The sequence below is a fragment of the Salvelinus alpinus genome, chromosome 15 (assembly GCF_045679555.1).
Source record: "Salvelinus alpinus chromosome 15, SLU_Salpinus.1, whole genome shotgun sequence".
Classification (NCBI taxonomy): domain Eukaryota; kingdom Metazoa; phylum Chordata; class Actinopteri; order Salmoniformes; family Salmonidae; genus Salvelinus; species Salvelinus alpinus.
In genome coordinates, this window is record NC_092100.1 from 14,795,046 (window position 1) to 14,808,357 (window position 13,312).

The following is a 13,312-nucleotide window of genomic DNA, read 5'->3' on the forward strand; positions in this document are numbered from 1 at the left end:
CAATAAGGGATCATAGCTTTCACCTGGTTTCACCTGGTCAGTCTGTCATGGAAAGAGCAGGCATTCCAAAAGTTTTGCACACTCATGTTATATTAGGTTGAGACAGAGGTAACTGATTCTCTTGTTCAATGATTTTACTAGTATGCTACAGTAGTTGTACAGTACAGTCTTTAGACTCTTACCGTTCTCAGGCTGCTCCTTGATATCAGACTCACTCTGCTGGTTGGGACTCTCTGACTGGCCATCTACAGAGAGAGAGAGAGAGAGAGAGAGAGAGAGAGATAGAGAGAGAGAGAGAGAGGGGAAGGTGAGAGGCCGTAAGGGACTGGAGCAAGGGTCTCACAAGCAGTCCAACTTTCAGATGAGCCAAAATGGCACGGTTTTATTCAACAAGGAGATCTCATGGATATATATAAACGATAAGATAAGATTGTGAAACATGCAGAATCCATAAAAACACTTGGATGGGTTAACTTTAATAATGTTTACATACTGTTTTACTCATTTCATATGTATATACTGTATTCTATTCTACTGTATTTTGGTCAATGCCACTCCAACATAGCTCGTCCTAATATTTATGTATTCCAACTTGTTTTTTTAGATTTGTGTGTATTGTGGTGTATTGTTAGATACTACTGCACTGTTGGAGCTAGGAACACAAGCATTTCACTACACCTGCAATAATATCTGTTAAATATGTGTATGTGACCAATAACATCTGTTAAATATGTGTATGTGACCAATAACATCTGTTAAATATGTGTATGTGACCAATAACATCTGTTAAATATGTGTATGTGACCAATAACATCTGTTAAATATGTGTATGTGACCAATAACATCTGTTAAATATGTGTATGTGACCAATAACATATGTTAAATGTGTGTATGTGACCAATAACATCTGTTAAATGTGTGTATGTGACCAATAACATCTGTTAAATGTGTGTATGTGACCAATAACATCTGTTAAATGTGTGTATGTGACCAATAACATCTGTTAAATGTGTGTATGTGACCAATAACATCTGTTAAATATGTGTATGTGACCAATAACATCTGTTAAATATGTGTATGTGACCAATAACATCTGTTAAATATGTGTATGTGACCAATAACATCTGTTAAATGTGTGTATGTGACCAATAACATCTGTTAAATAGGTGTATGTGACCAATAACATCTGTTAAATATGTGTGTGACCAATAACATCTGTTAAATGTGTGTATGTGACCAATAACATCTGTTAAATGTGTGTATGTGACCAATAACATCTGTTAAATATGTGTATGTGACCAATAACATTTGTTAAATATGTGTATGTGACCAATAACATCTGTTAAATATGTGTATGTGACCAATAACATCTGTTAAATATGTGTATGTGACCAATAACATCTGTTAAATATGTGTATGTGACCAATAACATCTGTTAAATATGTGTATGTGACCAATAACATCTGTTAAATATGTGTATGTGACCAATAACATCTGTTAAATATGTGTATGTGACCAATAACATCTGTTAAATGTGTGTATGTGACCAATAACATCTGTTAAATAGGTGTATGTGACCAATAACATCTGTTAAATATGTGTGTGACCAATAACATCTGTTAAATGTGTGTATGTGACCAATAACATCTGTTAAATGTGTGTATGTGACCAATAACATCTGTTAAATATGTGTATGTGACCAATAACATTTGTTAAATATGTGTATGTGACCAATAACATCTGTTAAATATGTGTATGTGACCAATAACATCTGTTAAATATGTGTATGTGACCAATAACATCTGTTAAATATGTGTATGTGACCAATAACATCTGTTAAATATGTGTATGTGACCAATACAATTTGACTTGATTTGATTTCTTTAGCCACAATACTCATTTCTATCAAATTGGACTTGCATAGCGTCATTCCACAACCACATTGGTCTCTTCGCATTTGCCACTATAGTACTGTAACTGTGCGTGTGTGTGTGTGTGCGGTCGGGGTTGCCCACAGAGAGCAAACCCAACCCGTAGGCTACTCTGTGTGTGTGTGTGTGTGTGTGTGTGCGCAGGTGAAACCCTAGTCCCCGTGTCTCCAGCTCTGCGATCGATGCCGTTGTCTGTCTCCCCCCCTGGCCTGTGAATCGACTGTATACTGGCACAGCCAGAGCCCCACAGCGTAGGACTGCAACAGTAGCTTTAAGACAGACAGACAGTCTGCAGACAGGTTGTGGGGTAAAGCTACTGTAGACTACTGGCTGGTCTTGACTAGTCTAGTTTGGTTGGTCGATGCCACCGCAGTGACTCCACCTGCCTCTTATAGTGTCTTTACAGTACTATCCAGTGTGTCAGTGTCTTTACAGTACTATCCAGTGTGTCAGTGTCTTTACAGTACTATCCAGTGTGTCAGTGTCTTTACAGTACTATCCAGTGTGTCAGTGTCTTTACAGTACTATCCAGTGTGTCAGTGTCTTTACAGTACTATCCAGTGTGTCAGTGTCTTTACAGTACTATCCAGTGTGTCAGTGTCTTTACAGTACTATCCAGTGTGTCAGTGTCTTTACAGTACTATCCAGTGTGTCAGTGTCTTTACAGTACTATCCAGTGTGTCAGCGGCTTTACAGTACTATCCAGTGTGTCAGTGTCTTTACAGTACTATCCAGTGTGTCAGTGTCTTTACAGTACTATCCAGTGTGTCAGCGGCTTTACAGTACTATCCAGTGTGTCAGCGGCTTTACAGTACTGACAGTGTGTCAGCGTCTTTACAGTACTATCCAGTGTGTCAGCGTCTTTACAGTACTATCCAGTGTGTCAGCGTCTTTACAGTACTATCCAGTGTGTCAGTGTCTTTACAGTACTATCCAGTGTGTCAGCGTCTTTACAGTACTGACAGTGTGTCAGCGTCTTTACAGTACTATCCCGTGTGTCAGCGTCTTTACAGTACTATCCAGTGTGTCAGTGTCTTTACAGTACTATCCAGTGTGTCAGCGTCTTTACAGTACTATCCAGTATGTCAGCGTCTTTACAGTACTATCCAGTGTGTCAGCGTCTTTACAGTACTATCCAGTGTGTCAGCGTCTTTACAGTACTATCCAGTGTGTCAGTGTCTTTACAGTACTGACAGTGTGTCAGCGTCTTTACAGTACTATCCAGTGTGTCAGCGTCTTTACAGTACTATCCAGTGTGTCAGCGTCTTTACAGTACTAATCCAGTGTGTCAGCGTCTTTACAGTACTATCCAGTATGTCAGCGTCTTTACAGTACTATCCAGTGTGTCAGCGTCTTTACAGTACTATCCAGTGTGTCAGCGTCTTTACAGTACTATCCAGTGTGTCAGCGTCTTTACAGTACTGACAGTGTGTCAGCGTCTTTACAGTACTAATCCAGTGTGTCAGCGTCTTTACAGTACTAATCCAGTGTGTCAGCGTCTTTACAGTACTATCCAGTGTGTCAGCGTCTTTACAGTACTGACAGTGTGTCAGCGTCTTTACAGTACTATCCAGTGTGTCAGCGTCTTTACAGTACTATCCAGTGTGTCAGCGTCTTTACAGTACTATCCAGTGTGTCAGCGTCTTTACAGTACTGACAGTGTGTCAGCGTCTTTACAGTACTATCCAGTGTGTCAGCGTCTTTACAGTACTATCCAGTGTGTCAGCGTCTTTACAGTACTATCCAGTGTGTCAGTGTCTTTACAGTACTATCCAGTGTGTCAGCAACTTTACAGTACTATCCAGTGTGTCAGCGTCTTTACAGTACTATCCAGTGTGTCAGCGTCTTTACAGTACTATCCAGTGTGTCAGTGTCTTTACAGTACTGACAGTGTGTCAGCGTCTTTACTGTCCCGACAGTCCACTAAGCTAGCTGTGGGTGTCTGTGTTGAAAGGTGTGATGTGTCAGGTGTCAGGGGGGGTTTTCTGGGGATGTCAAGGGGTTTCTGAGGTGTCTGTTGGAGGTGGAATGGGTAAGGAGCGGGGGAATTTGTAGGTGGGAAAGGTAAAGGAGAATTAGACTTTTGGTGAAAACATAAGCCGCAACAACAGCCTCCATCGCTCATAAACCAGGGAAAAAAACATACACTTGACGGACAATTTTTTTGCCCCACCTGAGAATGTTTAACAGTGTCATTAGCGGTGACAGCAATGATGGAAGTGACGTTTAACAAGCGCCGTTCTTGTGGGGAAGAAGTTGGCTCCTCTCCTATTTATGGTTTTTACTGCTGCCAAAATGGCAGAGGAACATACCCTCTGGGTGATTTAGCTGCTGCTGGCTTGTATCGATCTGACAGATAAAATTGTTGGGAGTGGGATAAATATTACCTATCTCCACTTTGGGAGTCGGAAGAAGAGATATGACTCTAGGCCTGCTAGGGTGACAGGATGACAGGGCCTGGTATTCCTGCTACTCATAGATTGAAAGCTGATTCACTGAAAAGGGTTGCTTGTGTTCTTCTGAAATGGGTACAAGAGGTTTGCCAGAGCACTGAAATAGTTCCAAGATTAGGTAGTTGTTTTAACAAGGCTGAGGTAAAAACTAACCATGGCGTTTTCTTCTCTCTCTCTGGTATAGGCGATTGCTGGATAGAGAAATCAGACCGAGTACTTCCAGTGAAGTATAAATACCAAATGTTTATCTCTAAAATAAAGATTTTTTTAAAGGCTTTGATCAGTCGGAGAGTGCTATGGTCCATTACCGAAGAAATCTACGACGCGGAGAAACGTTAAAAAAAAAACGTTCAGATCGTACATGAATCGAACATGAAACGGGCGCAAAAGCGCTGAAAAAAAGTAGAGTGCGTTGCTCAAAAAAATAAATAAATGCCCATCAATTTCCCTCCACTCACAAGACAAAGTAAACAATTTAGAGAGAACTTGTTTGCATTCTGCTCAGCGTTTGTGGTCTGCTTCAACAGCTTAAAACAAAAGCAATCTGGAGGCCCGAGGAACAAAACATCCCCCCAGCAACCGAGCAGAGGCGGCTGAAAGCGGAGGGTTCAGCGGGGATAAGGGACTGGGTGCTGCTGGGTTTGGGTGGGGGGGTATTTTCACACAGCCCCCCCCCCCCCCCCCCCCATCCCCCCTCCCGCCCCCATATTCTACCCTGGCGCTCTCACACGCCTTTCCCCCCTCGCTAATTAAATATGCAAATTAGGCGTGAGACCCAGAATCTGTGTGTCACATCTGCAATCACTCCCTGTTGAGGACCCTCAAAGCTCCTGTTGAGGACCCTCAGAGCTAAGAGAGCGGGGGATGACAAAAAACCTGCCTGATTCAAACAAAAAGAGAAGAAAAAAACACACAGAAACACACACATTAAACAACAAACAGCTCGGCACAAACAAGGCCTGTTCACGTTGCCTTCAGCCTCTATACAAGTCCCCTAACAAGGCCTGTTCACGTTGCCTTCAGCCTCTATACAAGTCCCCTAACAAGGCCTGTTCACGTTGCCTTCAGCCTCTATACAAGTCCCCTAACAAGGCCTGTTCACGTTGCCTTCAGCCTCTATACAAGTCCCCTAACAAGGCCTGTTCACGTTGCCTTCAGCCTCTATACAAGTCCCCTAACAAGGCCTGTTCACGTTGCCTTCAGCCTCTATACAAGTCCCCTAACAAGGCCTGTTCACGTTGCCTTCAGCCTCTATACAAGTCCCCTAACAAGGCCTGTTCACGTTGCCTTCAGCCTCTATACAAGTCCCCTAACAAGCCGCTCTTACTCTTTGTCTCCCGCCGTCTGAGGGGAGGAGGAGAGGAAGACTAAAGCCAGGGGCCACGTCTGGCATAGGGCTCGCTCACCTCCCACCCTCACTACTACGGCTAAGGCCCCCCCTACAGCACCATAGATCAACGTCCGGATAAGGGGCCATTCATTATTGTTACAGCATTATGAATATGCACTGTCATGGAATTTATCGGCCCTCATTGGAGGCATTAATAGATTACAGAATTAATGTCACAGCTCCTTCTACGAGGGCCAATAACTTCATATGACTAATTAACCGTCCGAGCTGCACGAGGCTGTAATTTCATGGCCGTCACGAGACCGAGAAAGTCGTATTCATTACTTCACACTGTAGCAAAACAGTTTGCTACAGGCTGTAACTATGGTGCATACGTTACATTTCTATACCGTCTTTAATAAGACCTGGTTAGACCAGAAACGCGCTTGCCCACAGGGCCTCTAAATTTTTATGAGCAGGCCCTCGTCTCTTAAACGGGCCAATCTTAAACACTATTAAACACACACTCTCTCAGGTCATCCCTGTGTCTGTGGTCGCCTGCCTCCCTCTCCTCTCTTTCTCTGCTGCACTTACTTTCTGCAGTCTTTCTCTGTATCTGCCCCCCCACCTTTTTCAAGATTTGTTTCTTTCCTTATCTCCAGTTCCAGCTCTCACTTCCTCCATTCCTTCAGTCTCTGTGTACCCTCTCCTTCCCATAGTTATCTCTCGCTCTTTCGCTCTTCAGTCTCTGTGTACCCTCTCCTTCCCATAGTTATCTCTCTCTTTCGCTCTTCAGTCTCTGTGTACCCTCTCCTTCCCATAGTTATCTCTCTCTCTTTCGCTCTTCAGTCTCTGTGTACCCTCTTCTTCCCATAGTTATCTCTCTCTCTTTCGCTCTTCAGTCTCTGTGTACCCTCTCCTTCCCATAGTTATCTCGCTCTCTTTCGCTCTTCAGTCTCCCGCTCTCTTGCTATCCAGTCTCTCTCTTTCTATCCAGTCTCTCTTTTTCTATCCCTCTCCCCCTCTCTTCTTGCTTTCCCTCCCTCTCTCTGAGCCCTTGCTGAGAGGGGAACAGCGCCTGGCCCGCTCCGCCCGCCCAGCGTCATTATGCATCTGCCAAACCTCTGTACCTCTACCCAGTCCCCTTCTCTCCCTCTCCGCCCGTCTCTCTCTCGCCCGCCCGCTTTCCCACCAAGTGCTCGAAGCTGTAATCCAATTGTGTGTTAAAATCCTGCTTTCTAAAGGCCCTTTTACACACTGAGCCCAGGAACACACAGACCAATAAAAGAGGAGGCAGAAACGTCATTCATAATACAAACAGCCCTTTCTGTCTGCCATCAATGGAAGGTGAAGCCACAGGGATTGGCTTATTGTTTACACAAGTATCGTCTCCTCTCGTCTTCCTCACAAGCTTTTCTTCAAGCCGAGGGTCGAGCCTGGGCTTTGTTAAACGATTGTGGTGGATTCGCCAAACCTCCGGATTTTTGGGGTTATTCCTGTAAACCTCTACCCCCACCATTGGCCCAACCCGCTTATTGACCCCCCACCTCCTCCACTCCCTCCAACACCCCCTCCTCCACCCTCCCGTCCTATGAATGAAATGGTACATGACCTGAGAGTCACTCAAGAACAATCCCACCCGGGACACTTGATGTGGCTTTTGGCTTCTACCAACAATTATTTTTTTTTTTATTTTTATTTTTTTATCCCCTTTTCTCCCCAATTTTCGTGGTATCCAATCGCTAGTAATTACTATATCTTGTCTCAACGCTATAACTCCCGTACGGGCTCGGGAGAGACGAAGGTCGAAAGCCATGCGTCCTCCGAAGCACAACCCAACCAAGCCGCACTGCTTTTTAACACAGCGCGCCTCCAACCCGGAAGCCAACCGCACCAATGTGTCGGAGGAAACACCGTGTACCTGGCCCCCTTGGTTAGCACGCACTGCGCCCGGCCCGCCACAGGAGTCGCTGGAGAGCGATGAGACAAGGATATCCCTACCGGCCAAACCCTCCCTAACCCGGACAACGCTATGCCAATTGTGCGTCGCCCCACGGACCTCCCGGTCACGGCCGGCTGCGACAGAGCCTGGGCGCGAACCCAGAGACTCTGGTGGCGCAGCTAGCACTGCGATGCAGTGCCCTAGACCACTGCGCCACCCGGGAGGCCCTGGCTTCTACCAACTAAACTCAGCAAAAAAAGAAACATCCTCTCACTGTCAACTGCGTTTATTTTCTGCAAACTTAACATGTGTAAATATTTGTAGGAACATAACAAGATTCAACAACTGAGACATAAACTGGACAAGTTCCACAGACATGTGACTAACAGAAATTGAATAATGTGTCCCTGAACAAAGGTGGGGTCAAAAGTAACAGTCAGTATCTGGTGTGGCCACCAGCTGCATTAAGTACTGCAGTGCATCTCCTTCTCATGGACTGCACCAGATTTGCCAGACTTGCTGTGAGATATTACCCCACTTTTCCACCAAGGCACCTGCAAGTTCCCGGACATTTCTGGGGGGAATGGCCCTAGCCCTCACCCTCCGATCCAACAGGTCCCAGACGTGCTCAATGGGATTGAGATCCGGGATCTTCGCTGGCCATGGCAGAACACTGACATTCCTGTCTTGCAGGAAATCACGTCATGTTGGAGGGTCATGTCAGGATGAGCCTGCAGGAAGGGTACCACATGAGGGAGGAGGATGTCTTCCCTGTAACACACAGCGTTGAGATTGCCTGCATTGACAACAAGCTCAGTCCGATGATGCTGTGACACACCGCCCCAGACCATGACGGACCCTCCACCTCCAAATCGATCCCGCTCCAGAGTACAGGCCTCGGTGTAATGCTCATTCCTTCGACGATAAACGCGAATCAGACCATCCCCCCTGGTGAGACAAACCACGATTCGTCAGTGAAGAGCACCTTTTGCCAGTCCTGTCTGGTCCAGCGACGGTGGGTTTGTGCCCATAGGCGACGTTGTTGCCGGTGATGTCTGGTGAGGACCTGCCTTACAACAGGCCTACAAGCCCTCAGTCCAGCCTCTCTCAGTCTGATCACTGATGGAGGGATTGTGCGTTCCTGGTGTAACTCGGGCAGTTGTTGCCATCCTCTACCTGTTCCACAGGTGTGATGTTCAGATGTACCGATCCTGTGCAGGTGTTGTTACACGTGGTCTGCCACTGCGAGGACGATCAGCTGTACTTCCTGTCTCCCTGTAGCGCTGTCTTAGGCATCTCACAGTACGGACATTGCAATTTATTGCCCTGGCCACATCTGCAGTCCTCATGCCTCCTTGCAGCATGCCCAAGGCACGTTCACGCAGATGAGCAGGGACCCTGGGCATCTTTCTTTTGGTGTTTTTCAGAGTCAGTAGAAAGGCCACTTTAGTGTCCTAAGTTTTCATAACTGTGACCTTAATTGCCTACGGTCTGTAAGCTGTCAGTGTCTTAACGACCGTTCCACAGGTGCATGTTCATTAATTGTTTACGGTTCATTGAACAAGCATGGAAAAAAGTGTTTAAACCCTTTACAATGAAGATCTGTGATGTTATTTGGATTTTTACAAATTATCTTTGAAAGACAGGGTCCTGAAAAAGGCACGTTTCTTTTTTTGCTGAGTTTAGAACACCAGTTCTAATCAAGATGGAGATAGTAGTGGAAGTAGCTACAGTAAGTAAAAACAGAGTTGGTCACTATAGAGTTAAAACTGTGAAGACAGAAGACAGGCTACTGCATTTCACAGAGAGGTCCTTTTAGTGCACGGCTGTACAGTACGGATTCTTCAACACAGACAGAAAGACAATATCTAGCCTGCCTGCAGCAGTTAGTAGGACTAGGAGAGAGTACATAGGGGTGAGTTTGTTTCGGCCTGCGTTCCCTGTGTCCAGTGTTTGGCTAACCTTGACCTCCCTCCAGGCACTCCATATTTAATAAGCCCAGTGTTTACATAGAGCCCCTCTGCTTCTCATCTATAGAGCCTAACGCTCTGTGTGTGTGCTCTCCTGGAGTGTGTGGGCTGTTTACGTGTGTGTGTGTGTGTGTGTGTTTTTGGGCTCAGAAAGAGGGACAAAGAGTATAAAGTTACGGTGGCTTTGTTTACAGATCCTGTCCTGTCGGCCTGAAACCTAAGGGTCCCTGTTCTGTAGGGTAAAAAGTTGTAAAAAAAGATATAAAATCAGGAAATTTCAGGAACACCTTCCAGTTAGAAAATGTTTTGTGACGTTTCTTGCCCAATGAAGATGGCCCAGGCGTCACGAGAGAATGTTTGATCTGAAGACCCCCGTCATTACATACTGTACATTAAATACAAATGATGTTTTGGTCTGTATTGCGTCTGATTTATGACACAATATCCTGAATTTCAGTAAGTTACTGCACGTTTAAAACCACTGAATAAGAACACCCACACACGCTGGAACCTTATGTTCCAACCACTTAGCAAACAAACAGTGTGTGTGTGTGTGTGTGTGTGCGCACGTACAAGCTCATATGCCAGCACACACACACACACACACACACACACACACACACACACACACACACACACACACACACACACACACACACACACACACACACACACAGCAAGAAGGGATTTCACCAGCCCCTTCACACACTCAATAACACACAGGCTTGAGAGTGAGATATGATTATCTGTGCGGCTGGATAAGGGAGGCCTGTAATGAGATGCTGTACAGCAGCGCTCTCTACAAGCAGACATGACATTCAGCCGCCTCATCCTCATCCGGGAGACCCAGGTAATTGAGTGGCACTCAGGCAATGTTAGAACGTTTACGCCGGCAAGAGACACACTGTTGGGTGAGGGCGCACACACACACACACGTGTCCGAGTGCATACAAATTCCACACACATTCCACACTGCATGCAACACTGCCATGTGAGGGTTGCTGGTGTTTACAGTAAGGTTTGGACATACACTGAACATAAATATAAACACAGCATGTAAAGTTCTGGTCCCATGTTTCATGAGATTAAATAAAAGATCCCAGAAATGTTCCATACTCACAAAATCTTCTTTCTTTCAAGTTTTGTTCACAAAATTGTTTACATCCCTGTTAGTGAGCATTTCTCTTCTGCCAAGATAATCCACCCACCTGACAGGTATGGCATGTCTAGAAGTTGATTTAAAAAGCATTATCATTACACAGGTGCACCTTGTGTTGGGGACAATAAAAGGCCACTCTAAAATGTGCAGTTTTGTTACACAACACAATGCCACAGATGTCTCAAGTTTTGAGGGAGCGTGCAATTGGCATGCTGACAGCAGGAATGTCCACCAGAGCTGTTGCCAGATAATTTTATGTTAATTTCTCTACCATAAGCCACCTCCAACGTCATTTTAGAGAATTTGGCAGTACGTCCAACCGGCCTCACAACCACAGACCACGTGTATGGCGTTGTGTGGGCGAGCTGTTTACTGATGTCAACGTTGTGAACAGAGTGCCCCATGGTGGCAGTGGGGTTATGGGCAGGTATAAGTTACGGACAACGAAAACAATTGCATTTGATCAATGGCAATTTGAATGCACAGAGATACCATGATGAGATCCTGAGGCCCATTGTCGTGCCATTCATCCGCCGCCATCACCTCATGTTTCAGCATGATAACATGATCCATGTCGCAAGGATCTGTACACAATTCCTGGAAGCTGAAAATGTACCAGTTCTTCCATGGCCTGCATACTGTACTCACCAGACATGTCACCCATTGAGCATGTTTGGGATGCTCTGGATCGACGTGTACGACAGCGTGTTCCAGTTCCCGCCAATATCCAGCAACTTCGCACAGCCATTGAAGAGGAGTGGGACAACATTCCACAGGCCACAAACAACAGCCTGATCAACTCTATGCGAAAGAGATGTATGGCGCTGCATGAGGCAAATGGTGGTCACAACAGATACTGACTGGTTTTCTGATCCACACCCCTACCTTTATCTGTGACCAAAAGATGCATATCTGTATTCCCAGTCATGTGAAATCCATAGATTATAATGAATATATTTCAATTGACTGATTTCCTTATATGAACTGTTACTTAGTAAAATGTTAGAAATTGTTGCATGTTGTGTTTATATTTTTGTTCAGTATAGATGACAGCCATGGACATTCCCTGTCTACTTTATTTGTCTATTACATTTCGGTAGGTGAAAGAAAATATGTGTAGGTTCAGGTCATTAACTGTATTTGGGATGTCTCTTCTCCTGTCTGTCACCAGCTCTTCTTCCCAGCATGCATCTACTACCTCCAGAGCTCTCTATTCATCTAGAATCTAGAACTGTTTCAATCTCTACCTTCATCTACACCTCAATCTCTACCTCCATCTACACCTCAATCTCTACCTCCATCTACACCTCAATCTCTACCTACATCTATACCTCAATCTCTACCTACATCTATACCTCAATCTCTACCTACATCTATACCTCAATCTCTACATACATCTACACCTCAATCTCTACATACATCTACACCTCAATCTCTACCTACATCTACACCTCAATCTCTACCTACATCTATACCTCAATCTCTACATACATCTACACCTCAATCTCTACATACATCTACACCTCAATCTCTACCTACATCTATACCTACATCTATACCTCAATCTCTACATACATCTACACCTCAATCTCTACCTACATCTATAGCTCAATCTATACCTCAATCTCTACATACATCTACACCTCAATCTCTACCAACACTTATACCTCAATCTCTACCTACATCTACACCTCAATCTCTACATACATCTACACCTCAATCTCTATCTCAATCTATACCTTAATCTATACCTTAATCTCTACATACATCTACACCTCAATCTCTACCTACATCTATACCTCAATCTCTACCTACATCTACACCTCAATCTCTACCTACATCTATACCTCAATCTCTACATACATCTACACCTCAATATCTACATACATCTACACCTCAATATCTACATACATGTACACCTCAATATCTACATACATGTACACCTCAATCTCTACCTACATCTATACCTCAATCTCTACATACATCTACACCTCAATCTCTACCTCAATCTCTACCTACATCTATACCTTAATCTCTACATACATCTATACCTCAATCTCTACATACATCTACACCTCAATCTCTACCTCAATCTCTACCTACATCTATACCTTAATCTCTACCTCAATCTCTACATACATCTACACCTCAATCTCTACATACATCTACACCTCAATCTCTACATACATCTATACCTCAATCTATACCTCAATCTCTACCTACATCTATACCTCAATCTCTACCTCAATCTATACCTCAATCTATACCTCAATCTCTACATACATCTATACCTCAATCTCTACCTACATCTATACCTCAATCTCTAACTCTCCTCCACATGGGTGCTTCAGTGTCTTCCCTCCTGGACAACTGGCTAATAAAAGGCAGGGGCTTACTGAGGGAAGAAGAGAACAATACTGCGAGTTAGACCACTTGCTGACTCACTCCCCCCCTTCCCCCCCAGCAGAGAACATTTCTGCCGTTTCTAGGAAGAGGGTGGAAAAATAAGGGAGTGAGGGGAGGCTGA

The 13,312-nt window shown here is 44.6% G+C and overlaps 1 protein-coding gene across 4 annotated transcripts in view; it reads right to left on the bottom strand.

Annotated features, from left to right (window-relative positions):
* The window catches only part of nfia (nuclear factor I/A), a 272,699-nt gene that overhangs the window by 110,241 nt on the left and 149,146 nt on the right, over positions 1-13,312 (bottom strand). For all 4 annotated transcript variants that reach the window (XM_071344270.1, XM_071344271.1, XM_071344273.1 and 1 more), the window contains exon 3: positions 183-245. In XM_071344270.1, the coding sequence (XP_071200371.1) occupies positions 183-245 (63 nt within the window). The remainder of the gene's footprint in view (positions 1-182; positions 246-13,312) is intronic.